General features: G+C 46.2%; 1 protein-coding gene across 3 annotated transcripts in view; it reads left to right on the forward strand.

Moving 5' to 3' along the window:
* The window catches only part of PDP1 (pyruvate dehydrogenase phosphatase catalytic subunit 1), a 71,273-nt gene extending 60,628 nt beyond the window's left edge, over positions 1 to 10,645 (forward strand). For all 3 annotated transcript variants that reach the window (XM_069621354.1, XM_069621353.1, XM_069621355.1), the window contains exon 2: positions 6,122 to 10,645. In XM_069621354.1, coding sequence (XP_069477455.1) covers positions 6,166 to 7,773 — 1,608 coding nt within the window. In that variant the 5' untranslated portion in view covers positions 6,122 to 6,165 and the 3' untranslated portion in view covers positions 7,774 to 10,645. The remainder of the gene's footprint in view (positions 1 to 6,121) is intronic.
* Positions 10,646 to 25,973: the final 15,328 nt, after the last annotated feature.

Genomic DNA, 25,973 nt, shown 5'->3' on the forward strand with positions numbered 1-25,973 from the left:
GGATCATGGCCTTTGAGTGCGGAGAGTGCAGTGAGGAAAAGGAGTCTGAAAAATAAATGTGGGGTTATTTGGTGGATGAAAAAAGGCATGGAAAGGGTGGGGGAGTGAAAAAAATGTATATAGAGCACTTTTTCTCGGTGAAAAAAAGTTGTTCCGTGAATTTTTCTGTTGGTCGGCATGATTGGGGTATTATGTCAAGGTGTATTTTACATACTTATATGGTTTAATTCTATTGACGGCCGTGCCCCCAAGAATGTGGCCACATGCATTATAGTAATGTGTATAGTTGGTATAGGTACTATAAGGGGAGTATATCGTATAGTTTATGTGGTATTTATGATTGTAGCACAAATGAGGATACTGATTGTCGATCTTTGCACGGTCAACCATTCTATCCTTATTGAATGGCTCCATGATACCTTTGGGATTACGGAACGGGCGCTGAACTGGCTGACCTCTTGTCATTCACTGGCCTTCGCAGCTTCAAATGGGCCGTTTCTCCTCCACCACCTCTCTACTTAATGTTTCCCAGGGTTCTAGGCTGTACTACTACAACATCCTCTTCCTCAACCTCCCCCTTTGTTCCCTATACCACCTTCTGCTAATCCAGAATAGGGCTGCAAGACTTCTTGGCTTCAAGCCCATGGATTGTATCTATGCAGCCCCAAAATGTCTATGGTGGCTGCAACGATTCAAAAGACGATCCTGTGCATTATCCAGAAGACTTTTTGGGGCCTGGGACCATGATATTTGCAACTTTTTCTCCCTAAATTCTCCCTTGCTAGAGCATTCTGCTCCTGTAGCTTGAATTCTGGACTTGTTAAAGGCTTGTTAAAACATAGATCGAGGGGTAGGTCTCTCTGTTCACCTGGTGCCTCTATTTGGAACAGGCTCCCTGACCCTCTTAGACTGGAGCCGGACTTTGTTAAGATTCGGAAACTTCTCAAAACTTTGCTTTTCTCTTCCTTTCTCCCCCCACCCCCTCATCCTCCCTTCCCTATAACTCGTGCTACTGCCATTAAATCTGGGGGCCTGGTCCCTCATAAACCTGACGGGTTACAGGCGCTATACCTAGTCGACATCAGAACCCCACCCTTTCTTTAGCACTGTGCTTGCGGACCATCACCTGGCAGCTGTGCACCCCATTCTTGGAACTCTCTGCCGCAGGATTTAGCCAGTGGCCTCAGACTTTAGTACTCATTGACGCTTCCTTCCCGGGCTCCCTTCAGCACTTGTGCATCCCTACCCATGCACTTCTCTTACTGCACAATGTGTGCATTTATAGCAGCACTGTGTACACTTTATTTTGTATAAGTAAGGGAAATGTAGATGGAAAATATTTGTAGTACATAAGTGGCAGTTGGTGTGTGGAAATTTAATATGTTGATAGGGTTACATGTAGATTATTGGGAAGTGATTGCTGTATGGACGTGTGTGTGTTTTTAAAAAAAAGCAATGAGAGTGTAAAAAGGGTATAAGCTAAGCAACCATAACTCGCGCCACCACTGCCCACAGCTAATATGAACACCCAGGAAATCAAAGATGACATTACAAATGTCATTGACCACATCACATCTAAATTAATAGTGATTTTAAAAAGTTACTATAAGTGGTTGTGTTTGCAATGTTTGTAGCAAGATGTTAGTAGACTTATTATGAAGTACTTCATGTATTAAAGAATGTACTCCTCTAAACAAAATATTAAATTGGAGTCCTGTTAATACAGGAATCTGATCATACATACACATAGGTAATGGGTGCATGCCCCATAGAAGTACAGTATGTTTAATTTGGCAATTTTGGCTACTAAATTAATGAATGCTACGTTTGCAGAGTTTTTTGTAATGTTAAATATGGAACAATTCAAGACGTACTATATAATTGTTTTATTGCAAACAATACATATGAAGACTCTCCATGCATACAAATCAAAGGCACAGACACGGAAAATAAAGCAAGAAACATCATCGGAAATCATCATGATGTATACAAATGAATTGTGTGTTGGAAGCCTGCTTTTTGCTGAATATTTGTGCACCATGGCTGCAACCAAGCCCTAAAGAAAGTACTTTAAGAACATATAAGAAGGTTAACGTATGTATAATATATATATCACCTTTTCAAATTTCATATTCGGACTGTCCGGAAACAAGACCACCTGGCCTAAAAATGTCAGTCAACAAAAACAAGTGGGCCAGATATGTGATGTCATCACTGATGTGATCAATGACATTTGTAATGTCATCTTTGAGATCCTGGGTGTTAACAAAGGATATATATATATATATATATATATATATATAACAATTTCTTAGTGTTTATGTTTGTGTCGTTGTAGGCAGAGGTGTATCATTTGGGATGAGGAAAGCTAGATTCCCTGCATTAGCAAAAGTGTGATCCTAGGCATACAACATTTCCTCTCTGTGGCTCAGTCCACTGAACTGTCTACATTGAGAGTACATAAAAACATTGACTGCCTTAAGAAGTGTTAGATCAAAAAAAAACTAAGCAGCCATCGGTTTAGCTCTGTTATATGCAGTATAGCGAGCCTAAGAGGAGTGATTGAATGAGGGATGACGATGGAAAGGAGGATGAGTGTGCTCGGGGAAAAGGGGTGGTGATTAGTGAGGAAAAGTGTGGAGCTTGTATGATGCTGCCTGCAGAAAGGCACACAATGGGAGAGAGGAAAGAAAAAAGGTGTGGGGGCCAGTGGCGCCCCAGACATTTTTCATAGGGGTGGCCTAATGAGGCCACATGAAATCTTGGGGTGGCACACCAAAACAAACCCATAACTGAATTTCAGAAAATCTATTATGCTGTGTAGGATATAGTACAGTTGAAAACTATGTATATATGAGAGTTAAGGAATAGCGTATTGATATAGTTCCATTTATCATTTAACAGTTACCTAATAAATGTATCTGATGCGCATAGACCAGTACCACATTCAAGCATGCACACAATCCCAAAATACAGCCCACGAGACGCCAACCTCTAGAAATCCTTATGCTACAAGCAAAACACTCCACACACAGACATCCATCAAACAATAAACTAAATTATAACACCTAGTATCACTGATAGGGAATCCACATAGTTACTCCTCTTGTAGTCATGCACAGCCCATCCAAAGACCATAGTGCAAAGACATGTGATATGTGCAACTAGTCATTGTGAATTCACTGCAAAAACATACAGATGTTACATGTTGCTACCGCACCAGGAACACCCCAGCCAAATCTAAGCGGCTTTTATAGTAGATGTGCTTAGTGTACACAGTAAGTATGGAGCAACTAAAGACCCAGCTAGCAAAGAATGTTCCACGTGGAGTAAAGATCGTGGAAGAGAACAGCTGAATTATCCTGTTTTGTGGAAAGGGAGAGTTGCAGAAAAGGAACACATAATGGCGAGTCTGGGAATAACACCTCCAGCCAAGTTCTTGGACAGTCCGGGAGAACCCGTTACAGAGTGGGAAGACTTGTTCAAGTTTTATTTACTAGCAGCGAGCGGCAACACATTTTCGGATGGACACAAACCTACTACATTAATGAACTGCTCGGGCAAAGAGGCAATAAGCACCATTAAGAATACCCCAGACCCACTTCCAGCAGCAGGTATAAAAGCAGTGGTGACTAAGAAGCACAAAGAACAAGCTCCCAGTGCTTGAGGATTCATCAGTCGGAACAAGCTTCAAATGTGCTTGTTTCTGGTATGAAATCATAGGTCACATGGTTTCAGACCCAGATTGTTCAGCAATAAAAGAGGTGCGCTGGCAATATAGCAGAAAAGGACAGTTTTCTAAAGTGTCTCGATCATATTATTCAGGGAGGAAGCAACCCGGACTGAAAGCTTGAGTGAACATGGATGAGGCAAGAGAATATTCTATGGTGGTGGTCAGGGGAGTAGCCAGCATTGCAAGAGTGGCTGGGGGGAGAGGGGTGAACGAGCCACTAAAAAGTCCTGCTACTTCCCCCCCCAAATGCTGTGTGTGCAATTCCATATGGTCTCATTCTTGCCCCCAATCCGCCCACACCTGCCCTAATCTACTTTTTTTGCGAACATTAGTGGCAGATGGCATTTTAACAGATATAAAAAGAAAATTACAGATGCAGGGAAACTCATCTATCAGAGCTCCGAGCAGGCACTCTGGGGGGCAAAATACATGCAAACCTCCAAATGTGCATATGGCTTGCACCAACATACGTGACTTCACAGAAAAGGACATTTCAAGGTGTATCATCAGTCTTTGATACTTGGAGGCACCATGGAAGTGCCTTTTAGAATAAGTTGCCATAAGCAAGCAGTTGCTACCACACCAAAAGATATCCAAATCATGAATTTTCAATTCAACAACAATATAAAACCTTTACCTCTGGCGATGGCGAACCGAAGACTTAAACCACTGGCCAGACCCTGCCCAATTGTTCCTAAAAGCCTTTTGCGCACAACAACCTACATGCAGCCGAGCTGAGGATGGAATCCTGGAAATAAACACAGCCTGGCTGGAAGCGTGAGCCAAAGCAGGAATGCACGCGTCCAGGCTCAGGCTGTGTTTATTTCTTGGTGGGGGGGGGGGGTCCATTGACTGAGCATGTGCGATCAGTCTTCAATGGGGAGCCACCATATCATACGTGGTTCTCGGACCCCGGGCCGCGGCAAAAAAAGAATACTTTTTTTTCACACTGAACTGTACATGTTCTTGTCCATGCACAGTTCAGTGTGGAAAAAAAAAGTAAATTTTTTTTTGCTTTTTCGCAGGGTGGCCAATGGGGTTGGGGGGAGCAGCATTTTTATAAGGGTGGCTGTGGCACTTCCTTGGTAGCACCCCTGGTGGGTGCATGGTGCAGTGCACAGGGAGGGACAATCATCACTAAAATTTCCTTCATAGTAGTTCAGGAGAAACACAAAAACCTATGTCGGCAGCACCTGCACCAATTAGTACATTAGAATTTCCAACAGGAAACCCTGCATTAAAGTTAAAAAGAAAAAAGCTAAAGGCAGAAGCTGATCGCGAATGTAATATCCAATATGGTTCCATGTCAGTATCTCATGCTAGTGTACCTGCCAGTTGTTGGGAGTACATTAAAATGGATCGTGAAGACCCTGTTGGGCCCCGGCGTGAGAGCAATTTTTAGACCTTACCGGGTCAGAGTCCTGGGCCACGTCAAGCTTTGATTCATGAGTACCGCACTTTCGCTTTCCGTTTAAAGCATAGAAGGCAATTTGTATTTCAAAAAGTGTTTTCTATGTAAGACATATTAACTATTTGAGTCCGCTGGGCTTGGTCTGCTTTTCTATTAAGTGCATATTTCAGTCCCAGTTGTGTAGGGTGCCGGAAATGCGGGCAGTAATTAGCTGCCCCAACGGAAGCGCTAGGGTCCCTCGTATCTCTGGCCTCCTCAGGTGAGCAGCCACATAAAAGGTTACACTCGTTTTTGTAATAATTGTGTAGGATGTTGCCCTGAGAGAAGTAGCTCTTAACAGTTTCTAATGTTGCTTAGCCCATAGTGCAGCTATTTCTGCCGAAATTAATAACCTTGGTTTTGAACACCACATTTTTAAAAGGAAAACATTTGCCCATCTGAGAGGTGGGGGGCACGGGCATACATTAACAACAATATTTGACTACAGCTCTGCTTGGCCAATATGTATTGTCATGGCCGCAAATTACCTCCATTTCGCAAGAGACTCAGGTCTCTCGAGGATATATGGTATCTTTATTCTCTCCTGCTGTTTCCTTTATCACCATCAGGCGATGTGTATTATGCACGCATGCGCAGTCGCAACCTTGTTTTTTCCGCCTGCGTTCTGCTTTGCTTCTATGGGCTTTCTATGTCTGCTCCTGGGTGTAGCGTTATTGATGTATGTTTCCACAAAATGATCTTGTTACATAAATTATGTATAATCAGAAATGAATGTAAGGCGGACAGTCCGCTGAAGGCTGGTTAAAAGGTTGATGGGGTGGGGAGGGAGAAGGGGGGGGGGCGGCTGGCTGGCTGGCTATCACTAAATGTTTTTTTTTTAAGGCAACAGTGGGGGAGATGAAACAATGTTGTTGAGTGATTTGTTTGTTCCTACTAACCTAATAACCTAACCTTCCATTTTGTTTTTCTTTTTACAGAAGTCCCGGTTCGAAGTTCCACCCCGACCATACTTTCTGATGCCATGTCAGCGCCAGCTCAGCTGTTGTTTCCCTTAATACGCAATTGTGAACTTGGCAGGATCTGCAGTGCAGCGTGTTACTGCCACCGAAGACATCTCTGTTGCTTGTCCACTCATTCCACCCAGAATCCTCTGCGATATGTACCCCAAAAGAAGACCCTTACAACAGTCTGCAGGCCAAAAGAGAACTTAACGCAGCTGGTCCAGATCCGGCGATATGTCACCACACCGCAGAGATGTTATCTCACTCCCCCACAAGTCAACAGTATTCTGAAAGCCAACGAGTACAGTTTTAAGGTTCCGGAGTTTGATGGAAAAAATGTGAGTTCAATTCTTGGCTTTGACAGCAACCAGCTACCCGCCAATGCCCCGATAGAAGATAGGCGAAGTGCAGCAACATGTTTGCAGACTAGGGGCATGCTTCTGGGCGTCTTTGATGGCCATGCTGGTTGTGCATGCGCTCAGGCAGTCAGCGAAAGACTCTTTTACTACATTGCGGTTTCTTTGTTACCGCCAGACACTTTGATTGAGATTGAAAATGCAGTGGAAAGCGGTCGAGCTCTCTTGCCCATCCTGCAGTGGCATAAGCATCCCAATGATTATTTTAGCAAGGAAGCCTCTAAACTGTACTTCAACAGTTTGAGAACTTACTGGCAGGAGCTCATCGATCTCAACAGTGGGGAAACGACGGACGTAAAAGAGGCCTTGATTAATGCATTCAAAAGGCTCGACAACGATCTTTCACTAGAAGCTCAAGTTGGCGATCCTAACTCTTTCTTAAACTATTGGGTGCTGCGAGTGGCCTTTTCTGGGGCCACAGCCTGTGTTGCGCACGTGGACGGTGTTGATTTGCATGTTGCCAACACTGGGGACAGCAGGGCTTTGCTTGGCGTACAGGAAGATGATGGTTCCTGGTCCGCTGTGACACTCTCCAATGACCATAATGCACAGAATGAATCGGAAGTTAAGCGTCTCAAGTCCGAGCACCCAAAGTCTGAGGAAAAAAGCGTTGTGAAGCAAGACCGCTTGCTTGGGTTACTAATGCCCTTCCGAGCTTTCGGAGATGTGAAGTTCAAATGGAGCATCGATCTTCAAAAGAGAGTGGTTGAGTCTGGTCCAGATCAGCTGAATGATAACGAGTACACTAAATTCGTCCCACCCAACTATCACAGCCCTCCTTACCTCACTGCGGAGCCTGAGGTCATATATCACAAACTGCGACCCAAAGATAAGTTCCTCGTGCTTGCCACAGATGGACTCTGGGAGACCATGCATAGACAAGATGTAGTTAAAATTGTAGGGGAGTACTTGACTGGTGTCCATCATCAGCAACCAATAGCAGTTGGTGGCTACAAAGTCACGCTGGCACAGATGCATGGGCTTCTGACGGAAAGAAGGGCCCGCATCTCTTCTGTGTACGAGGATCAGAATGCAGCCACTCATCTCATCAGGCATGCTGTTGGTAACAACGAGTTTGGAGCAGTGGATCATGAACGCCTATCCAAAATGCTAAGTCTTCCAGAAGAACTGGCTCGGATGTACAGAGACGACATTTCTATAATTGTTGTTCAGTTCAATTCTCATGTCATAGGTGCTCACTGCCAGGAGTAGTACCCACAGCAGGGTACAGACTAGTTACCAAAGTTGCATAAATGTATTGGCAAATATAAGGGTGGGTGCTCTAGACCATAACGAACAATAAGACTCTTTAACTCTTTTGTTAGTTTTTCCTCTGGTTGGGGGAGTTGTGTTAAGCATTACTGTTTGCCACTCAATGAAGCAAAGCATATTCCTTATTTCGGACTCCACATGGTAGAACAAAGGTGTTCTAATTCATGAAAATGTGAATTTTGAACCCGCTATAAAAGGCGGTAAAAGAAAGTGCACTTGTAACTTTTTTGTTTTTGCTTCTCCACTCTCAAGAAGGTTGAGGCATGGGCTAATGGAAAACTTTGTCTGAAATTGGTAATCTGAGCAAAAGGGGAAAAGAATGCAGAGCCTCTAGTTTTCCAAAGTGTATGATTAGTGGTGAGATAGATGGAAGAAAATAGGATTGTGGGTGATTTGTGGTGGGCAGGTAGGAAACATCATTGTGATGCATTTTTAGAGTGGAGTGCGCCTGCTGAAGGCCTAAATTGTCTGCTGTGCGTTATGGTCCCGTGAGACACTTGAAGCCATAAGTTGACCAACTACTGGTGTATGTGATGGGATTCCTTGTTTCGTCTTGAGAGAGCGAGCAAGCAATCAAGCAAGTGGCTACAAAATTCAGCAGTAAATCTGTCATGAAGATTATGTTTTGAAATATTACTGTAAACGTTTACAAACACATCATGACGCTGGGTCACGGATGACCAAATTCACAGGACACTGTGTTAACCCATTACGTTTTTCTTTGTATTTTTTTGTTCTTTTTTATAATTTTTATTGCTCCTGGGCCAGCAGGTAGAACCGTGCAGATATTGGGAACTGCAAAAGCCCTCCTCACGTGCCTCAATACTGTACTGCTAGCAAATAGCCTCCTTTTGGTTTACAGACTCTGTAAATGTTCTTTAGAAGCATGAGTGGTCTTTAACTGCATTGCGGGCAGGAGGAGAGGGAGAGTGGTGAAAATGGAACCCATGTTTTTTTGGTTCCTATTTAATTAGCATTTTTGATTGCCATATGTAAATGGTAAAAGTCAAGCAATGGAGCAAGCGCCTGTGTAGGTAAGCTGGCATCGCTGAGCCTGTACCATTCTGGAGTCTCATTGCGGCCAACAAACCAAATACACTAGTCATTTGGTAAGATCCACAGCCATATATGAAACGGCCATGTTGGGCCAGTGGAGTGATCCAACCCTGGTTACTGCACACCACTGCATGCTGTGCACCTCTGGAGCCTATGAAGCCGGCCTCCAGCACAAGGCTCTGGGATTCCAAAAGCGAGCATGGCTCCTGTACTGTGTGTGAATAGTCGTCTTGTGGCCAGTGGTAGAGCATCACGGGACAGTTTAATCATGAATGTAGGCAACCAGCACCTTCTCTCTGGATCTCTGCTCTCATTACCCCTCCCCCCTCCCAACCCCACCTCCCACGCAAAGTTGATCATTTGGAATTGAATGATTACTTAAACACAGGCTAACCTAGCCAGTATGATTCAATGGTCCTGTCCTCCTTAAACATCAATTGCGATGCATCTGCTTTATAGACGTTCTAAAACTAGAGTGCCACTCGGGTCTTCTCCAAAAGACTGCCAACCCGCCTGTTACGTTTGAAGGCACTCTAGCTCTAATGGAGCCGCAGTACCTGGAAGTGGACACGCTGAGCTGTCGCATTCATCTGGAACAGAACGTGCAATAAACTGTCCACTTGTTCTCCTGTGTTGCCTTCGCCTTTGATCGTTGGCTCTGTACTCTGGTGCGCCGTGTTCTTTTTGATTTGCGGCCCTCGCAAGGGTTGCAGCTCAGGATACACGTCTGTTCTTCCTCTCTATGCTGCATGTTAAAAAAAAAAAGAAGAAAGAAAGAAGAGGTGTTGACGCGCACTCCCTTCCACTGCTCTTTCCTGCTTTCTCTGCCAACTAGTGGATCCGGTCTTCCATGGACATGAGCTCCTGCATTTAATGTGTTCAGCAGTATAGGTCTACAACGTTTACTTATTTTGTTTCTAGCCTCTTGAGAATATGAAGCCCCTTCCGAGTAGGCCATTTGCTTAAGTGTGGCAATATAGAAGCCGGAGCAACATTCACCGTGCACCTACCAAGTCATATGCGATCCCTTTAAAGTCTGCTATTAACAGGGCTGCTAGTTTGATGGAAAAGCGCAGTGTGGTGCTTGATTTTAGCAGTTATTTTTAAACCTATGCACGTAGGTTGCAGGGCCGCTTGTATTCTCGCGCAGAGCGAATGTGGCCTTTGAGCAGCACAGTTACCTGGCGAGGTCCAGACACTGGAATGTGGTTGGTCCCCGTTAAGTCTGAAACGGAATAGTGTCCGTTTGAGCGATAATCGTTGCAGGTTCGGAATGGCCCTCGTTGCATTTATATGTGCACCCTGGCGTCTTTCCCATATTATATAGGTCAAGAGAACTGCATTCATGGGTTTATGTTTTCGCCGTTGAGTGTACACGACGAGCTTGCTGTTACACGGTATCGCCGCCGCGTTTTTGTACCGTATAAAAAAAGGGGGTGGGTGGTTAACCCTGTATTCAGGTATTTATATTCAGTCGTTTATTATAATTCATAGCAAAGCCTTGTAGATGAAGGTGAATGTTACAGCTTGAACTGTACACTAGAGAACACTAGGCGAATGGTGGTCTCTAAGACTGCACAAGTTCAAAAAGTATTTATATGGTTTTGAAAAAGTGAATACTTCAGCAACTCCAGAGATCTGCAATAGCATTAACTGTATTTACTTGCTAAAATATATACATATGTGAAAAAGACATTTTAAATGACTTAGCCAGAATATCTTTTTAGCATACTTTAAATAAAAAATTTTAAGTGCGTTTTTTTATGGTGCTTTTGGTTTCATTGCGTATGGATTTTGTCACATCCCCAATGCTCTTTCTTCACAAAATGTGCTGATGACGCGCCACGTTTTATTCTACTGTGACGACTTGTTAATCTCTGTAGGAAATATGATAGCCCCGTGATCATGCGCTCACCATACCGATGCAGAGGCTTCTAGCATGTTTTCACTGAAGAATGTCAATTTTTATCGAGATCGAGTTTAATCAACATTTATGGTGGCACAAATGTATAGTATAACGGGATTGGGGGCGCAGCAGACCACGCGCAGCCTTTTCAAGACTGTATCTACACCCTTCTGCTGCCTTATGAAACGGCTCTGCCTTTTTATGCTTGCATTCGTCGTGGTCCGTTGATTGGGGGCATTCGTACCATCTATGTCAAATAAGAATGCTGTGAAGACCAAATAGATCTAAAAACCATTTACATATTCGACTGCAAGCAAACAGGAGCCGGGCCTGATAATGCCCACTATCGAATGCCAATCACCTCGTGCTCACGTAGTGGCATCATAAAAAATACTCGAAATCTAACGATAAAAAACATGGATATTAGCGACTGAATTTACAAAATAAAATGAGGCTGTCAAATGCATTTTGATACATGTGAGAGCTCGAATTGTGGCCTTCAGGCAAGGCAGATATGCTTAGTTAGGGGCTGCACTGGCTGGCCACGTGTGTGCCCCTCACTGTTCTACACCCTCCTTCACTGTTTCTGTAGTGCACCTCTTAATTCCTTATGTGGGCTCACCTCCCTAAGATCTTTATAAAAACCAGAACTGTTCTTTTATTCATTTTCTAAAATGGCGTCACTTCTTTCTATCATCTGTGACCAGTCGTATCAACTAAGCCGGAGTTCTCTGCAGCGGCTGTGTTTACTGACTGCGCTGCACTATCATTGTGATTTTACTGACAAGAGGGAGCATGACCCATAATTAGGTATATATGATATCGTATTCAGTTCATTTTGTTAATCAATTTTTTAATATATATATATATATATATATATATATATATATATATAATATTTTTCTTTTTTTTCTTTTTCTAGACTCCTCTTTCACATGTTTGCACAGTAAAACATGTGAAATGGAAGGCCTATTGCTCCAGCATTGGATTTTTTTTATTTTATAGTTTGACATGCTGTTAGAATATTTCCTGTCCTCTGGCTGGGACGCCCTGGTAACATTTAAGCAGTTTTGCAGAAACCCCGGAAACTGTGTTCATGTTAGTGTTGTTTTGGGTCGTTTACCTTTCAGCCAATAGGTCAAGAGTATGTAATCTGTGACTATCCAGATCTTTTTAACTTCAACTCCCATGATCAATCACCATTAACCTTGCTAGCTAGGGGTGATGGGATTTGTAGTCCAAAACATTTTGAGAGCCAAAGGTTGCAGACCACTGCAATAGGCAGTGCCTCCCTTAGCTCCACGCCTGGTGGACGGCCATCTTCTGATTCTTTACCGCACATTTAGAGTTGGGAGTCCGCTCAAATTTACATTTTGACTTTTTCTTCAAGAATCTTCGTCACTCAGCTTTAATGTTACTTATTTGTAGCTTTCAAATGATAGTAAGTGACTATTGGGGATTAAAAATGTCTGCATTCATTTGGTGCTTCCCTGCATGGTAGAAAGTGCAACTGTGTACCTCCAGGGTGAGGCGAGAGAAGTTTCCTTTCTTACCCTGAACGTGGCTGACCCAAAGGCCAAAATAGCTTTTTCAAGACGTGTTCACCTGTAAGCTGAAAAACATCCATGTGATCGAATAGACATCGGGAATATCTCTTGTCTGTACCCAGATCATAATCTGGATTCCTGCTTCATCTCCCTAATAAGACTCTGAAGGATATACACAGGAGGTTCCTTGGGTCACTGAAGACACTGTGGCTACAAACACTGCTTCAGTGAGGAGCTGTGCTTCACGGAGTCCCAGCAGGTTTACAGTGCAAGTGCTGTCTTCCAAGAGGTCAAGATCCCATGAGGAAAGTTCCTGTGGGAATAGGCTGAAGAAAGGTGATTCCACTCGTGCTCTACCATGCCCAGATAAGCCCCTCATGCCTGAAAAGGTGTCCTTGTTGCACAAACCATCCACCTTGCTTCTGCTTCATGCTGGCACTATCTGCAAAGTCCTTGGTGTGACATCCTTTTGCCACACCACTCCGAAAGCATCTGCAAATCTGATGATAAATGTTGCATCCTCTTGTCAACCATGAGAGCAAAACTTTCCAAGCCTCGCTGTTGATGACCTCGTCCATGACCACTGCATCAAAATCCGTGGCTACCCTCCTGTGGACAACTATTAACTATATCAACAGCCTTATCTATAAGCCTTTCATATGCTCATCCATACACTGGTTCTGCGCGGCTCTGGTATTCTAAAAAGCTCCTGTTCACATTGCAGTTTTATGCCCTGCCCATTTTCTTGGTACCTTCCAATATTCCTCCTGAGGACATCTTCGAACACACCACTGATATTGACTTCGAAGGCACATGAGTTCTCCAAAGATGAGTTATCCGGATTGTTTCCAACACTAGCACCACATCCAATGGACCTGCCAGGCCCCTGACAACCATTGACTGAAGCACATTCTCTGTCTATGGATGTTTTATTCAGACTTCAAACTCTGGTGTCAGAGCTCCGAACTATGATCCCCACTATTCCTGCTCCAGTGTATCCCAACATCTGCTATGCCATCCCAGCCTTGGCCTCCACTCTGCCCTCAGGGCCCGCTCCACCACAAGAATTGACAGCCTCAGGAGCTCTCCTCAGACATTAATTTCCTCGAGGATATACATCCGGAGACGACCTCAACTAATTTCTCCCTTACAGACTTGTTCGATGATCTTGTGCCTGCTGACGGAGAGCCAGAGGAACATCCACCAGGGTTGCCTCTGGATGAGAACTGGGAGTTTCATTCTACCATGAGTGGAGCGGCTAAGAAGTTCAACCCCCTCCCCACTGAAGAAAAGGAATGATGGGTTCCTTTACCAGCGACAGGAGGAGTCTGGAAAAACGGAGTCCATTCCAATCCTGGATGACATCACAAATCCTTTCAAGGCTCTGCTGAAAAAGACCAATTTGACGATGTAAAGGGCACCAGGCGATACCCCTAAATCCCTATGCATCCAACGTAGCCCCAACTCTTTGGTCTCTAGTGGGCCGAAAAGAGATCGGCTAACCCATCAAGGCGGTATACAGACCCTCTGGTCAAGGAAAGCCAGCAGCTGGATGCTTTTTCAAGAGAGGCCCTTCCTCTGTAGCAACCATGATCAAGGCTGCAAACGCGCTCACCATCCTAGGCAGATCTGACCTAGAACTGTGGCTCAAGATCAGCCCCATCCTGGAATTTCTCTCTTGATGAAAAAAAAAAACCCAGAAGTTTTTGTGCTGCTCAGGAAGGGTGAATTGCCACTGACCATGCCATCTCAGTCGCAGTTAATGTCACTGGTGCAGTGCTGCGACTTCAGTTTGGCTGAAGGACATGCATTTTATACCCAATGTACAGTACAGGTGAAGGTAGTCGATATTCCCTTTGATAAATTAAGACCGTTTTGGCAAAAAGGTGGATGATACTCTGCAAGCCATTAAAACGGGCACGGTCACAGGGCCCTCTACTGCAACGAAATGGCCTTTTTGATTGAAACAACTCTTCCAGATCCCGAAGATGCTACCTCTCCCAGTCATACAGGAGAATGTCGTATGCTGCAGGCGGCCAGTACAAGGCTCAATCACCCCTTTACACAGGTGTTGCTGCTCTTCTCAAATTATAGGCCAGTCCAACAAGCAGGCCTGACTCCTGCACTGTGCCGCCCTTCTGTTTCAGTAGCCTAGTGGGATGGCACCTGTCTTCATCTCACAATTGATGGAAACAAATTACAGTAAAAAATGATTCCTTTGTTAGTGGGCTACGGCTGTGAGCTCGAATTCATTCAAAGACTGTCGACATAACCGAAAGCTGGCAAACCAGAAAAAACGTCGTCATGTACTTTTGCTGGAACTCGCTCCTGTCCAAAGGTGCTATAGACCGAATCCCACGTTCCCAGTGGAATCTGAGTGTATACTCTCGTTCATTCCTGGTGTGAAAAAAAAAGTCTGATGAGGGGGAGACCCATCCTCTACCTATGGTACCTGAACAAATTCATCCGCTCCCAGTTTCAAATGGTCATGCTACAAAAAATCCTCAGCAAGCTAGCCAAGGGAGACTTTCAATCATCCTTTGGTACGGAGGACGCCTTTTTCCACATACCATTTGTTATGTCTTCATTTGATATTAATTTATCAATAACCACACGAGCACTGTGGCATGTCTTCCTGTAACCTTATTATTAAACCAACTGAACTGCTTCACGGACCATCTACATTCCAGAAGCCCCCTTTCCTAACGCTCTATATTCTGCTTAACCCAACACCATCCATAGACCCTAGCAACAATGATAACGGTACACAATAGCCCCCCCCCCCTTTATCATCTAAACTATTATCAACTACAACAATTATTACATTTGTTCAATTAGCCGAGCTGGCTTGCGAACAACTCTTTGAGGCCTACCCTATAGGCTCATTTCATTCACTCTGTACCTGTGTTATTACCTACACAGTAAACAAAAAGCTAGAGACCAAGTAATTATACCAGGTCACACAGCCGCTCTCAATGGGGCCCAACATGGGCAAAAATCATTCAAAGTTCAAGAGAACGGTTTTGATATGGTATCCAAAGTAGTACACTTGTTAAAAATGAAAAGAATCCGTTGGTAGTTTGTATCAAAGTATTAATTTATCGATAGAAATTGAAAACAAAGCGATCACTAATGTCTTCTTAGTGAGGGAGCACTTGCCGCAACTCATATGTAATACAGACTTAATGCCAATGCATTTCGCAAATTATTTCCTTCTTCAGGGCAAGTCTTAAAGATGTGGCTTAGAAGAGAACATACGTTGTACAAACCCAAAGTGAAATGGGACACAACGATATGCCGTGGATACAGCGGCTGTGGTGTAAAACACGAACGTGTTTACAAATGGTATCTCGGTGCACACGGAGCGCGTTGAAACTCCTGCGTGCAGATGCAGGGCAGCAACTCGGTCTGGCGTGTTAGGCGGTTGTCGTGACGGCAGACCGACTTGCTGCCCAGCATCTGCACGCAGGAGTTTCAACGCGCTCCGTGTGCACCGAGATACCATTTGTAAACACATTCGTGTTTCACGACAACCGCCTAACACGGCAGACCGAGTTGATTTCTAACCCTGTGGTGCCCACTCACTTCCCTGTTTATGATCGACACAGTCCCTGGAAGCCATACTTGTGTCCTCTCTCCTTTCCCTTTGACCATCACTTCCCACTTGCCCAGAGCCACAATTATACATCTTCCCTTCCTCCTCATATAACCATGGTAAGTCAATGTCAGTGTCATTTGACTCATCCATTTTACCATCCTCCCTCCAGAATAATTTTGTACTAGTCTTTTAAAAAAGATACATTTCATGTTATTTCGCCATCAGTCCCAGCTGCCATGACCATGGACCCTTTGACCTTTAGCGGTATCGGACGATATTTGGAATCCGCTTTCCTTCGCTGTTTCTGTTTGACTACCACCACATCTCCTTCATGAAGATTGATATCTACAGCCTTCCTTTTACGATCCACCCATTCTTTTATCTTCAATCGTTTCATTTGATTTCTCTCTCTAATATCCTTATCCTCGTCAGCCGTGTAGTCATCCACACTGGGAAGTCTTGTCCGTGGCTTGTATTTGATCATCAGTTCCGACGGAGAATGTCCCGTCATTTAATGAGGAGTATTCCTGTAGCTCCTTAACATCTGCGAGACTACCTGTGGAAACGGCACATTATCCACAACTGCCTTTTGCCTCGTTCTTTTCAAGGTGCTCATGAACCTTTCCGCCATACCATTTGCTTGTGGCCACAAAGGTGTTATCCTTTAATTTTTGAATCCCATGTGTGCTGCAAACTTGCTGAATTCATGACCTTGAATAGGTGCTCCATTGTCCGTTTTGACTATTTGAGGTATTCCCCACTCACTAAAGAGTTAATCTAAGACCACTACCACATGATGAAATGCAGTAGATCTGACCTGCTTTACTAACGGGAACAGCGAGTATTCATTGATGGCCACCATTAGGTATCCTCCTTCATCTAGTGGTCCAAAGAAATCAAGGGCCAACCGATTCCAAGGCCCCACAGGAAGTGGCACTATCTGAAGAGGTGTCGTCTGAGTGTTAGAGGTCGCTACTTGGCAAGCAAAGCAGTTTTGTAAAATATCCTCCACAATAACATTCATGCATGGGAACCATGCTTGATTCCTTAGGATTTTTTTTGTATTCACAACTCCTCTGTGACCCTCATGAGCCAGCATCACTAATGCTTTCCTCAGACTTTTCGGTGCCACAAGTCTTTTCCCTCTTAGAAGTATTCCTTCTTTCATTGCAGACAGTTCATTACTCATCCTCGCTAATTTCCGAAGATCCTTCATATCTCCCTCCTCCAAACCTTCCTCCAGGTCAACACAATGCCATTTCCCAGTCTGAGCAAGTCGAATTGCCACTTGAATCATCGGATCAGCTTGGCTTCTCACTCTGAACACCTCCTTTGTTATCGCTGGATGTAGGGCATTTAATGACACATAAGACACATGCTCCTTCACCTCCATCTGCATCTTAGTTTCCGCCGTGTCCGCTGGGTGACTTGATAGATAATCAGCTGGATTAGCGTCCTTCCCAGGCTTATGGATGATCTTGTAATCGTATTCTTGTAACCGCATACCCCATCTTTCAATCCTGGGAGGCATCTTGGATTTGCGAACAGTGAAATCGAGGCTTGATGATCCGTGACCAGAACAAAGGGCTTCCCAGTTATGAAGTGATTAAACTTCTTGCATGCCCATACAGCAGCTAGACCTTCTCTCTCTGCTTGTGAGTAAGCTTGCTCAATCTCGCTCAGCGCTCTACTGGCATAAGCAACAACATGCTGTTGTCTACACCGTGACTCCTTGCTTGAATCCGTTTGTGCTAGAATCGCACCCAGTCCCACCGGGCTGGCATCTACAATAATTTCAGTGTCCCATTCTGGATTAAAATACGCCAGCTGCCTATCATTAGCCAGTTCTTCTTTTATGCTCCTAAAACTTTCTTCAAAGTTTTCATTCCATATAAACACTGCATCCTTTTACAATAGTTGTCTCAAAGGATCAGTGAGAGTGGCATAGTTTGGTATCCTGCACAATATCCAGCCATTCCAAGAAAAGATCTTAGTTCTGCCATGTCTCTTGGAGGCTTCAGATCCAATATGACTCTCACCTTCTCTGGGTCTGTCTCATGCCTTTCTCCGAAAATATATGCCGAAAGAACTTTAAGCTTCTTCTGTTCACGTCACATTTCTGACCATTTAGGGTCAGACCGCTTTCTTGCAATAGTCTGCATACCTGTTTCAATGCTTCAGCATGTTGAGCTTGATTGGTTCCATACACTAGAATATCATCGCTGTAATTAAACATATTTTGTACTGGTACGATGACCTTTCTTATGGCTTCTTGAAATATCTCAGCTGCAGAGGAAACCCCAAAGCTAAGTCTCTTATGTCTGAATAAACCCTCATGAGTAGTAAAAGTGGTTATGGGTTGAGACTCTGGATCAATCACCAATTGATGGTATCCTTGATTCAGATCCAATTTACTGAATCTGCTTGCTTGATTCAGGCAAATTATCATGCCTTCTATGTTGGGTCCCGGGTGTCTTTCCCTCATAATGGCCGTGTTAGGTATCCTCATGTCTACATATAGTCGAAGTCGTCCATCTGTTTTGGGTACTACTACCAACGGAGAAACCCGGGGAGTCGGACCGCTTTCAACTCTTTCAATGATATCATTAACTTTTTCAACGGTTTCAATTCTTGTGACACTCTTGTTTGCAAATGAAAGCCTATACGCCTTGGATGCTGTGGAATCGGTTGAACTGATTTATCAATGTGCAGGTGTATCATGCTGGTCTTTAACTTTCCAATTCCTTGAAATAACTTCAGGAATTTGACCCTCAGCTTCTCTAAGTCCAACACTTCCTCTGACATGAATCTTATATCCTGACATCCTGATGGAACACCTTGTATCATTTCAGATTGGTTGTATTGCACATCAATGAGTCTCAGATCCGTGGCAGTTTTACAGCTGATGAGATATCTGCCAACAACAGGACTCTTTATGACATGTATATTAGTTGGTATACATCGTTCCTTATGAATCAAATTGCATCGGAACAGTCCTTTATTCAGTAGTGGCTGTTCAGCCCCCCACTGAAAGCTCTTGTTGAATGTAATGGATATTGGTTGGCTATCTTCCTGTACATGCCCTCACCCATGACATTCACTGTAGCTCCAGTGTCCACCAGGAAAGGTATCTCTTCTCCACCTAGATTCACCACTACTCTTATGGCAGTTTTTTCCACCCTCCTTATCACATATTAACCTCACATACTCTTTGCTGTATCTATCGTATTCATATTCTTGATGATAATCCATTGCTGGGTCTTCCTCTTCATACAACACAGGTGGATTTTCATATGGGTCTCCATATTTCATCTCTTCTTGATCCTGACTGAGTTTGATTTATTGGTGGTGTCGTCTGACTTGATTCTGGTATATTTTGGTCTGTTATTCCAATCTGCAAATTATCCATGGCCCTAATAAAACCAGGTCGTGCTGTTTGTAGGTTTGGTTTTGAAACAGGGTAAGGTTGTGTTTCTCTTTCTGTAAAATTCCGTCCTCCTAAACCTCTTTGGTTATCATACCTCCTATTAGGTGCCATTTGAGGGTTGTAGTTATTTATTTATTTTTTTAAACTTTCTTTATTTGTCTTGACAACACACCAGAAACCAACAAGGCGCCACATGGCACCAGCAATGAGTCAAAGAAACTAGCAACATACATAATGAGCAACACATCATGCGTCAATTACAGTATACAGAGAATGAGGCAGCAGACTGGACATTAACAACTGTATCAGGGGAAGACATCATTTATGGGGAGCCCTCAGGGGAGGACACGACAGTTTTTGTGGGTGAGGCCATGGCAGCCATATAGTCCCAACATTTCCGCCAGATGTCTCTTGGCCTCGAGTGTGAGTGTTGCATTGCATTCCAGGATTCCTCAGTATCATGAACCCATGTAATTGACCTGAGCCACTGTGCATAGGTAGGGGCCCTGGGACGGAGCCAACACAACAGTATACAGCGGACTGCCAACAGCATGCCTAGACCTGCAAGTTTCATAGAGTCACGGGGCAGCTGTGGGAGATCATGAAACAGGCAGTGTAATGTGGTGGGGGCTATAGTGTGTTCCAAGATATCTGATAGTGTGGAGCAGACGTCTAACCAGAATTGGGTAAGACGGGGCAGTGCCATAACATATGAATGTAGGAGGCGCGATCCATGCCACACCTGGGGCAGCTGGGAGGAACGCTGCTGAACATGCAATGTAGCCTTACTGGTGTATGATGGTATCTGTGTAGCACCTTGAATTGTATTAATTTAAATTTAGTGTTATAGGATGCATTGTGGGTGCGGGCACACATTCGGGACCATCTCTCGTCAGTGAGCTCAACTCCAAGATCCTCCTCCCATGCGCGTCTCAGCCCTGTAAAGGAGGGGGCCGCCCCATTCTGCAGTAAAGAATACAGTCTCGACACCTTGCCCCTAAAGGAGAGGTAGGAGCAAAGTTCCGCCAATATAGGCTCGTCAGGGGGTAGGGTGGGGAAATCAGGGAATTTGGATTTGAGCTTCCATAGTGAGGAGGATTGTAGCCACACTGAAGGCCGGCGTCTAAGGGGTGAGGGAAGATCTAGCCACTCAATAAAGTTCTCCTGTTCGTAGGCATCTCGGAGTGCCAGGAAGCCAGCATCTGCCCAGTGAGATACGACTGATTGTGGGATATGCGGGACATCGGGAAGAAAGTTCCATAATGGCAGGTCTCCGTGGAACGGGTGAGGCGTGCCGACTATTGTCCAAAATTTGAACAATGCTAAGGACGTGGCAGCAACCGGGTCCGTGGAGTCTGGGTCAGGGGTGCCGGTTTGAGGATCAGGGAACCTATCACGCGGTCTGAGACCACCAGTTTTTCCAGCCGAATGTGTTGGGGGCGGGGGGGATCAGTGGCATTAAACCAATATGACGCAAACTGCGATTGGGCTACTACCCAGTGTCTGATGAAATCTGGAGCGTTGAACCCACCTAGTTCCTTGGGAGCGGTCAATGTGGACAGCTTAAGGCGGAAACCCCCCGAATGCCACAGAAAGGTGTTGCTTATCTGGCGCAGTGTTCTGAAAAAAACATCACCAGGCCACACAGGGAGGTTAGTGAATCGGTACAGGAGTTGGGGTAATACCACCATTTTAAGTATTCCAATCCTGCCTGCTAGTGAAATGGGGAGTTTGGACCAGCTGGAAGCCCTCACCGCGAGGCTAGTTAAGTAAGTCGGATAATTATCCTCGCAAAGCTTTGCCACGTGGCGGTAAACCACCACCCCCAGGTAGGTGATGCTGGACAGCGACCAGTTGAATCCACACAAATCTGAGGGGGGATGCATGGAATCCTTAAGTGGGAATAAGGTGGACTTGGAGCAATTTATTTTAAGGCCAGATATGTCCCCAAAGCGAGCCACATCCGCTAGCATGGGGGTGAGGTTAGAGTCGGGAGACCGGATGTACAGAAGAGCGTTGTCTGCATATAGGGAAACTACATTGGATTGGCCGACTGTGCGCAGGCCCCTATGTGAGTGTGATTGGCGTACCATGTCCGCAAAGGGTTCCATAGCAATAGCGAATATAAGGGGGGAGAAGGGGGCAACCCTGTCGTGTGCCTCTGGATATCTGGAAGGGAGTGGAACATCTGTCCTCGGTACGAACTCTGGCCGACGGAGCAGTGTAAAACAGCCTAACCCAGGCACGGAAGTTTGGGCCGAACCCGCACCTCTCGAGGACTCGCCATAGATACCTCCACGAGACAGAGTCAAATGCCTTCTGCATGTCTAGGGTGGCTGCAACCGCTTGTGTGGTCGGACTGATTCCATTGAAGAGCCTCCTCAAATTCAGGGATGTAGACCTGCCCGGGACAAATCCCGCCTGGTCGGGGTGGATGATGTGTGGCATGTATGGGGCTAGGCGGTTGGCCAGCAGTTTAGCATATATTTTAACATCGCTGTTAATCAATGACAGCGGTCGGTATGAGCCGCACTGAGTAGGGGGCTTACCCGGTTTGAGGAGCACTGTTATCAGTGCGTCCCGGAGAGATGGAGGGAGTATACCCTTTTCACACGACTCCTCTCACAAGGCCAACTGTTGCGGAATCAGGATTGACTTATATCGTTTATAGAAATCCATGGGGAGCCCGTCGGGGCCAGGAGCCTTCCCTGATGCCAACGACGCAATGGCCTTGTCAAGTTCCTCAGAGGTAAACGGTCTCTCCAGGAGAAGGCTGGTTTCAGTGGACAGTACTGATAGGGGAAGGCCCTCTAAGTAGGAATCAATTTCCGGAACCTGGGGACCATCAGCAGCAGAGTACAAGGAGGTGTAGAACACCTGAAACTGGGAGTTGATGTCCTGCGGGGAGGTGGCGAGTGAGCCATCAGGTCTCACTATCGCAGGGATATGGGGGGCACTGAACTCCCGGCGCAATAGCCTGGCGAGCATACGACCCAGGCGTTCACCCTCTCCGTATTTCCTCACCGCCTGAGGGGAGTCTAGGAATTTAACCTCTCGCTGGGCGAGGTCGCGAAACCTGTCCAGCTCGGAACCCAGTGCAGCCAGAGTGGTTGGGGAGTGGTCTTGGGCATATTGGGACTCAAGGATAGCCAGGGCCGATTCGCTAGCAGCAATGTCAGAACGGATTCCACCCCCTCACATATGCTTTAAACGATTCCCACATGACAGCGTGCGATGTTACTGAGTCTGTATTGATCTCAAAGAATTCTTCGATGGAGGATTTGAGTTCGGCTGCGAAGGCCTCGTTGAGAAGCGCATATGGTCCCAGCCTCCACTGCCTAGCTTTTCTGGCATCCTGACCCCAGTTTAGGGAAATGAGTACCGGTGAATGGTCTGAAAGCATCCTAGGGAGGATAGCCAAGTGAGAAAGGATCTGACCAGTGTGTCCGTTATAAGCCATCTGTCTATCCTGGAATGGGAATCGTGAACTGAAGAATAGAAGGAGAATGTGCGGGAATCAGGGTTCATCAGGTGCCATACATCCACAATTGCCAGACGGGGAAGGGTTGTAAGGATAGTGTAGGCTGCCTTGGAAAGTTGGTGAGGTCTGGTGCCTGACCTATCTAGGGTGACATCTAGTATGCTATTGAAATCGCCCCCCATAATATTGGGAGCAGGGGTAATTTTCAAGGAGGGCAGCTAAGTGTAGGTAGAATTCAGGATCGTCGATATTAGGATCATATATATTCAGGATGGCTATCTCTTGGTGGAGCAATTTGCCAGTGATCAATACATATCTGCCCAGAGGGTCGATATGCGAGTGGTGGCATGTGAATTTCAGGCTCTTGTGCATCGGAGTAAGGGTGCCACGGCTTTGCGTAGAATAGTTAGTATAGTACCTCTGCGGCCCCCATTGCCTCGCAAACCGCTCACACTGCTCCGATCGAGCATGGGTTTCCTGTGAACACAGGATTTTCACCCCATGACGTTCAGCATGTAGCTGTACCTGTCTCATCTTTCTGTGATTGCCTAACCCCCGGATATTCCAGCTCATGAAGGTCAGGTTAGTGTTAGCCACACTCGCGTGGGTACTGCTTGCATTCCTGCCACGGGGGCACCAGCCACAGGGAGCTAGTGGATCCGGCGGTGCGTGGAGCCCTGTCTGTGTACTCAAAACGCATTGCCTCGGCGCATGGGGCGCCTCTAGTGGCTGTCAAGACTTTTTTAACCATAACGTCCCCTCCCCCCGCCCACATCCCTCCCCCAATCGGAGGGACGAGACCCTAACTAACCCATATCAACCAGGAACTTTTAGGCATCAACGCCTGGGGGACTGTTAGCTGCCGGGCAGTGGCGCACCGGACTGGGGAGAGCGTGAGAAGTGTATGCAATCTAATGGTATTTACCATAGTGTTCGAGGCATGTACAGGTAATAGAGGGGCCATGGCCAATGAGAAGTAAAACCAGTGAAGCCGAAGGGAAGCAGCCATGGGTCTCGATATACCACCTGGGGAGCAAAATGTGGAGTCCGAGTGTTAAGGGCGGGACAGGGGTCCAAGGGCCCACCCCTGGGGGTCTGGTAGTAGTCATAGAATAGTCACCCGAGATGGGGTCTTGTCAGGGAGTAATGCCTCTGGAAACAATGAGTCAGCGTGGCACACAGGCCCACAATTGCATAGGATAAAAGGAGCAACGTGAATAAACCAGCAACCAATAAACTTCAATAAGGTGCCATCATAGAGGGAGACGCCAACAGGGGTCCCCGCGTGTCCTAGGCACAGCAGTATGCAGAGTAGGTACACATCCCATCTAGACAGTAAGTGGCTCAGCCCGGGATGTGTTTGTCTATAAATTTGGAGGCCTCCTCTGGGATAGTGAAAAAGAACGTTTGGTTGGAGTGTTCAAATCTCAGCTTTGCAGGAAAAAGCATAGAGTATTTAACCCCCGAGTCTCGGAGTCTTCTTTTTACAGCAATAAATGTTTTACGCTCCTGCTGCACAGCCACGGAAAAGTCCGGATATAAGTGTATCCTCGCGACCCCCAAGGAGCAGCTTCCCCCTTAGCTCTGTCCGCTCGTAGGTGGGCATCTCGATCACGAAAAGTCAGGATCCTGGTAATGATGGGGCAGGGAGGTGCGCCAGGTCTGGGTTTCGCGGTTGGGGAGCGATGCACCCTTTCCACCGCAAATTGTGCCGACAGCTTAGGGTGGTCCACTAGTGTTAAAAGGGTTCGTTCCACATATTCCTCCATGGGCTCACCAATGTCGTCCTCGGGCACGCCGACAATGCAGAGGTTATTTCGCCTGGAGCGGGGTTCAAGATCGTAATTTTTCTTCTCCACTGCCAGGACCCGACTGGTGAGAGTTGGAACTGCCGCGCTGAGGGAGCCCAGGTCATCCTCAGTAGTGCCAACCCTTGTTTCAATTTGAGCGACTCGACTATCTGTTCTCTCGATATGAGCCTTTATCGACGAGATGGTACCATTCATATCGTCTAACTTAGTATGCAGCGTGGTGAAGCCTTCGCCCATGTATTCCACCATTTTTTTGTGAGTCATCTGGGGGTGAGGATATCGAGGTGGTGGGTGATTCCTCTGGAGGCTCGGTCGGTGGTCTGGAGGGTGTCTTAGTGAACATATTTAGTGAGCTTTGCTTTCTTCCGGTTCCCGCTCCCTTGGTCATGATGGCCAAGTAGAGATTAATTTGCCGGCGCCCCGAAGGTGCCAGCCGTCAGGTGTGGCAAGTTTCCCTCCGGATGCAGCTCAGGATGATCTTCTCTGGGCAGGCGAGGACCACTGGAGGCCTGTCCTGTGATAACGCACCGGACCACCGTTGTTCTATGATAGTGCGGGAGGATATGGCCGGAGCGGCAATGGCAGAGGCCACGAGAAGTAGGCTAATAAGAGACAGGGAATGGTCTTCTCAGTCACGGTGGGCCGCTGCAAACAGGGTAATCCTGGAGGTAAGGGATGGCCCACCCCCAGCCAGGAGCATGTGGATCTGCGGAACAGCGGTGTTCCCTCAGCTTTACCGAACCCCTACAATCGATTCCATGGGTGGTGAGGTCCAGTAATCAATCCCAGATTCAGCTGTGAGCCACTGCGTGGACGATGCAGCCAGTCGTTCACATCACAGGGGGTGGGACCGTGCAGTAGAGAAGTTCATGTGTGTGCCTCCCGGCCAAAATTTGAAATCCCCAGCAGGGCACGGATGATTAGGATGCCAGTAGCAGGGAGCGATGATGGTGCGTATTATGAGCAGAGTCGAGTCAAGGAGCCCAAAAAACACAGACAGGCTATGGGTATTCCCCCAGGCGTTCAAACACACGCACGTGTGGCACTGGGTCGGCCGAGGGGCCGTCGGTCAACCGGGGGGGAGCCGATGAAGAGGGCCAAGGCTCGCTGGAGGCAGACCCACTCAACCCCACTTCCCCCTACCTGGTAGCAGGCCTGAACCGGAGCGCCTGCGGAGGGGTGGCAGGGAGGGAGATGCTGTGCGGGTAGGCGCAGAGCCGCAGACGGCGGGCCAGCCGTGCCGGTAATCTCTCAGTACAGGCGTCGCTGGTGTCAACGGAGGTCGCATCTGCAGTAGTTGTGGTGGGCCGTCGG

Source organism: Ambystoma mexicanum, chromosome 5q (genome assembly GCF_040938575.1).
Source record: "Ambystoma mexicanum isolate Mex_15411 chromosome 5q, UKY_AmexF1_1, whole genome shotgun sequence".
Classification (NCBI taxonomy): domain Eukaryota; kingdom Metazoa; phylum Chordata; class Amphibia; order Caudata; family Ambystomatidae; genus Ambystoma; species Ambystoma mexicanum.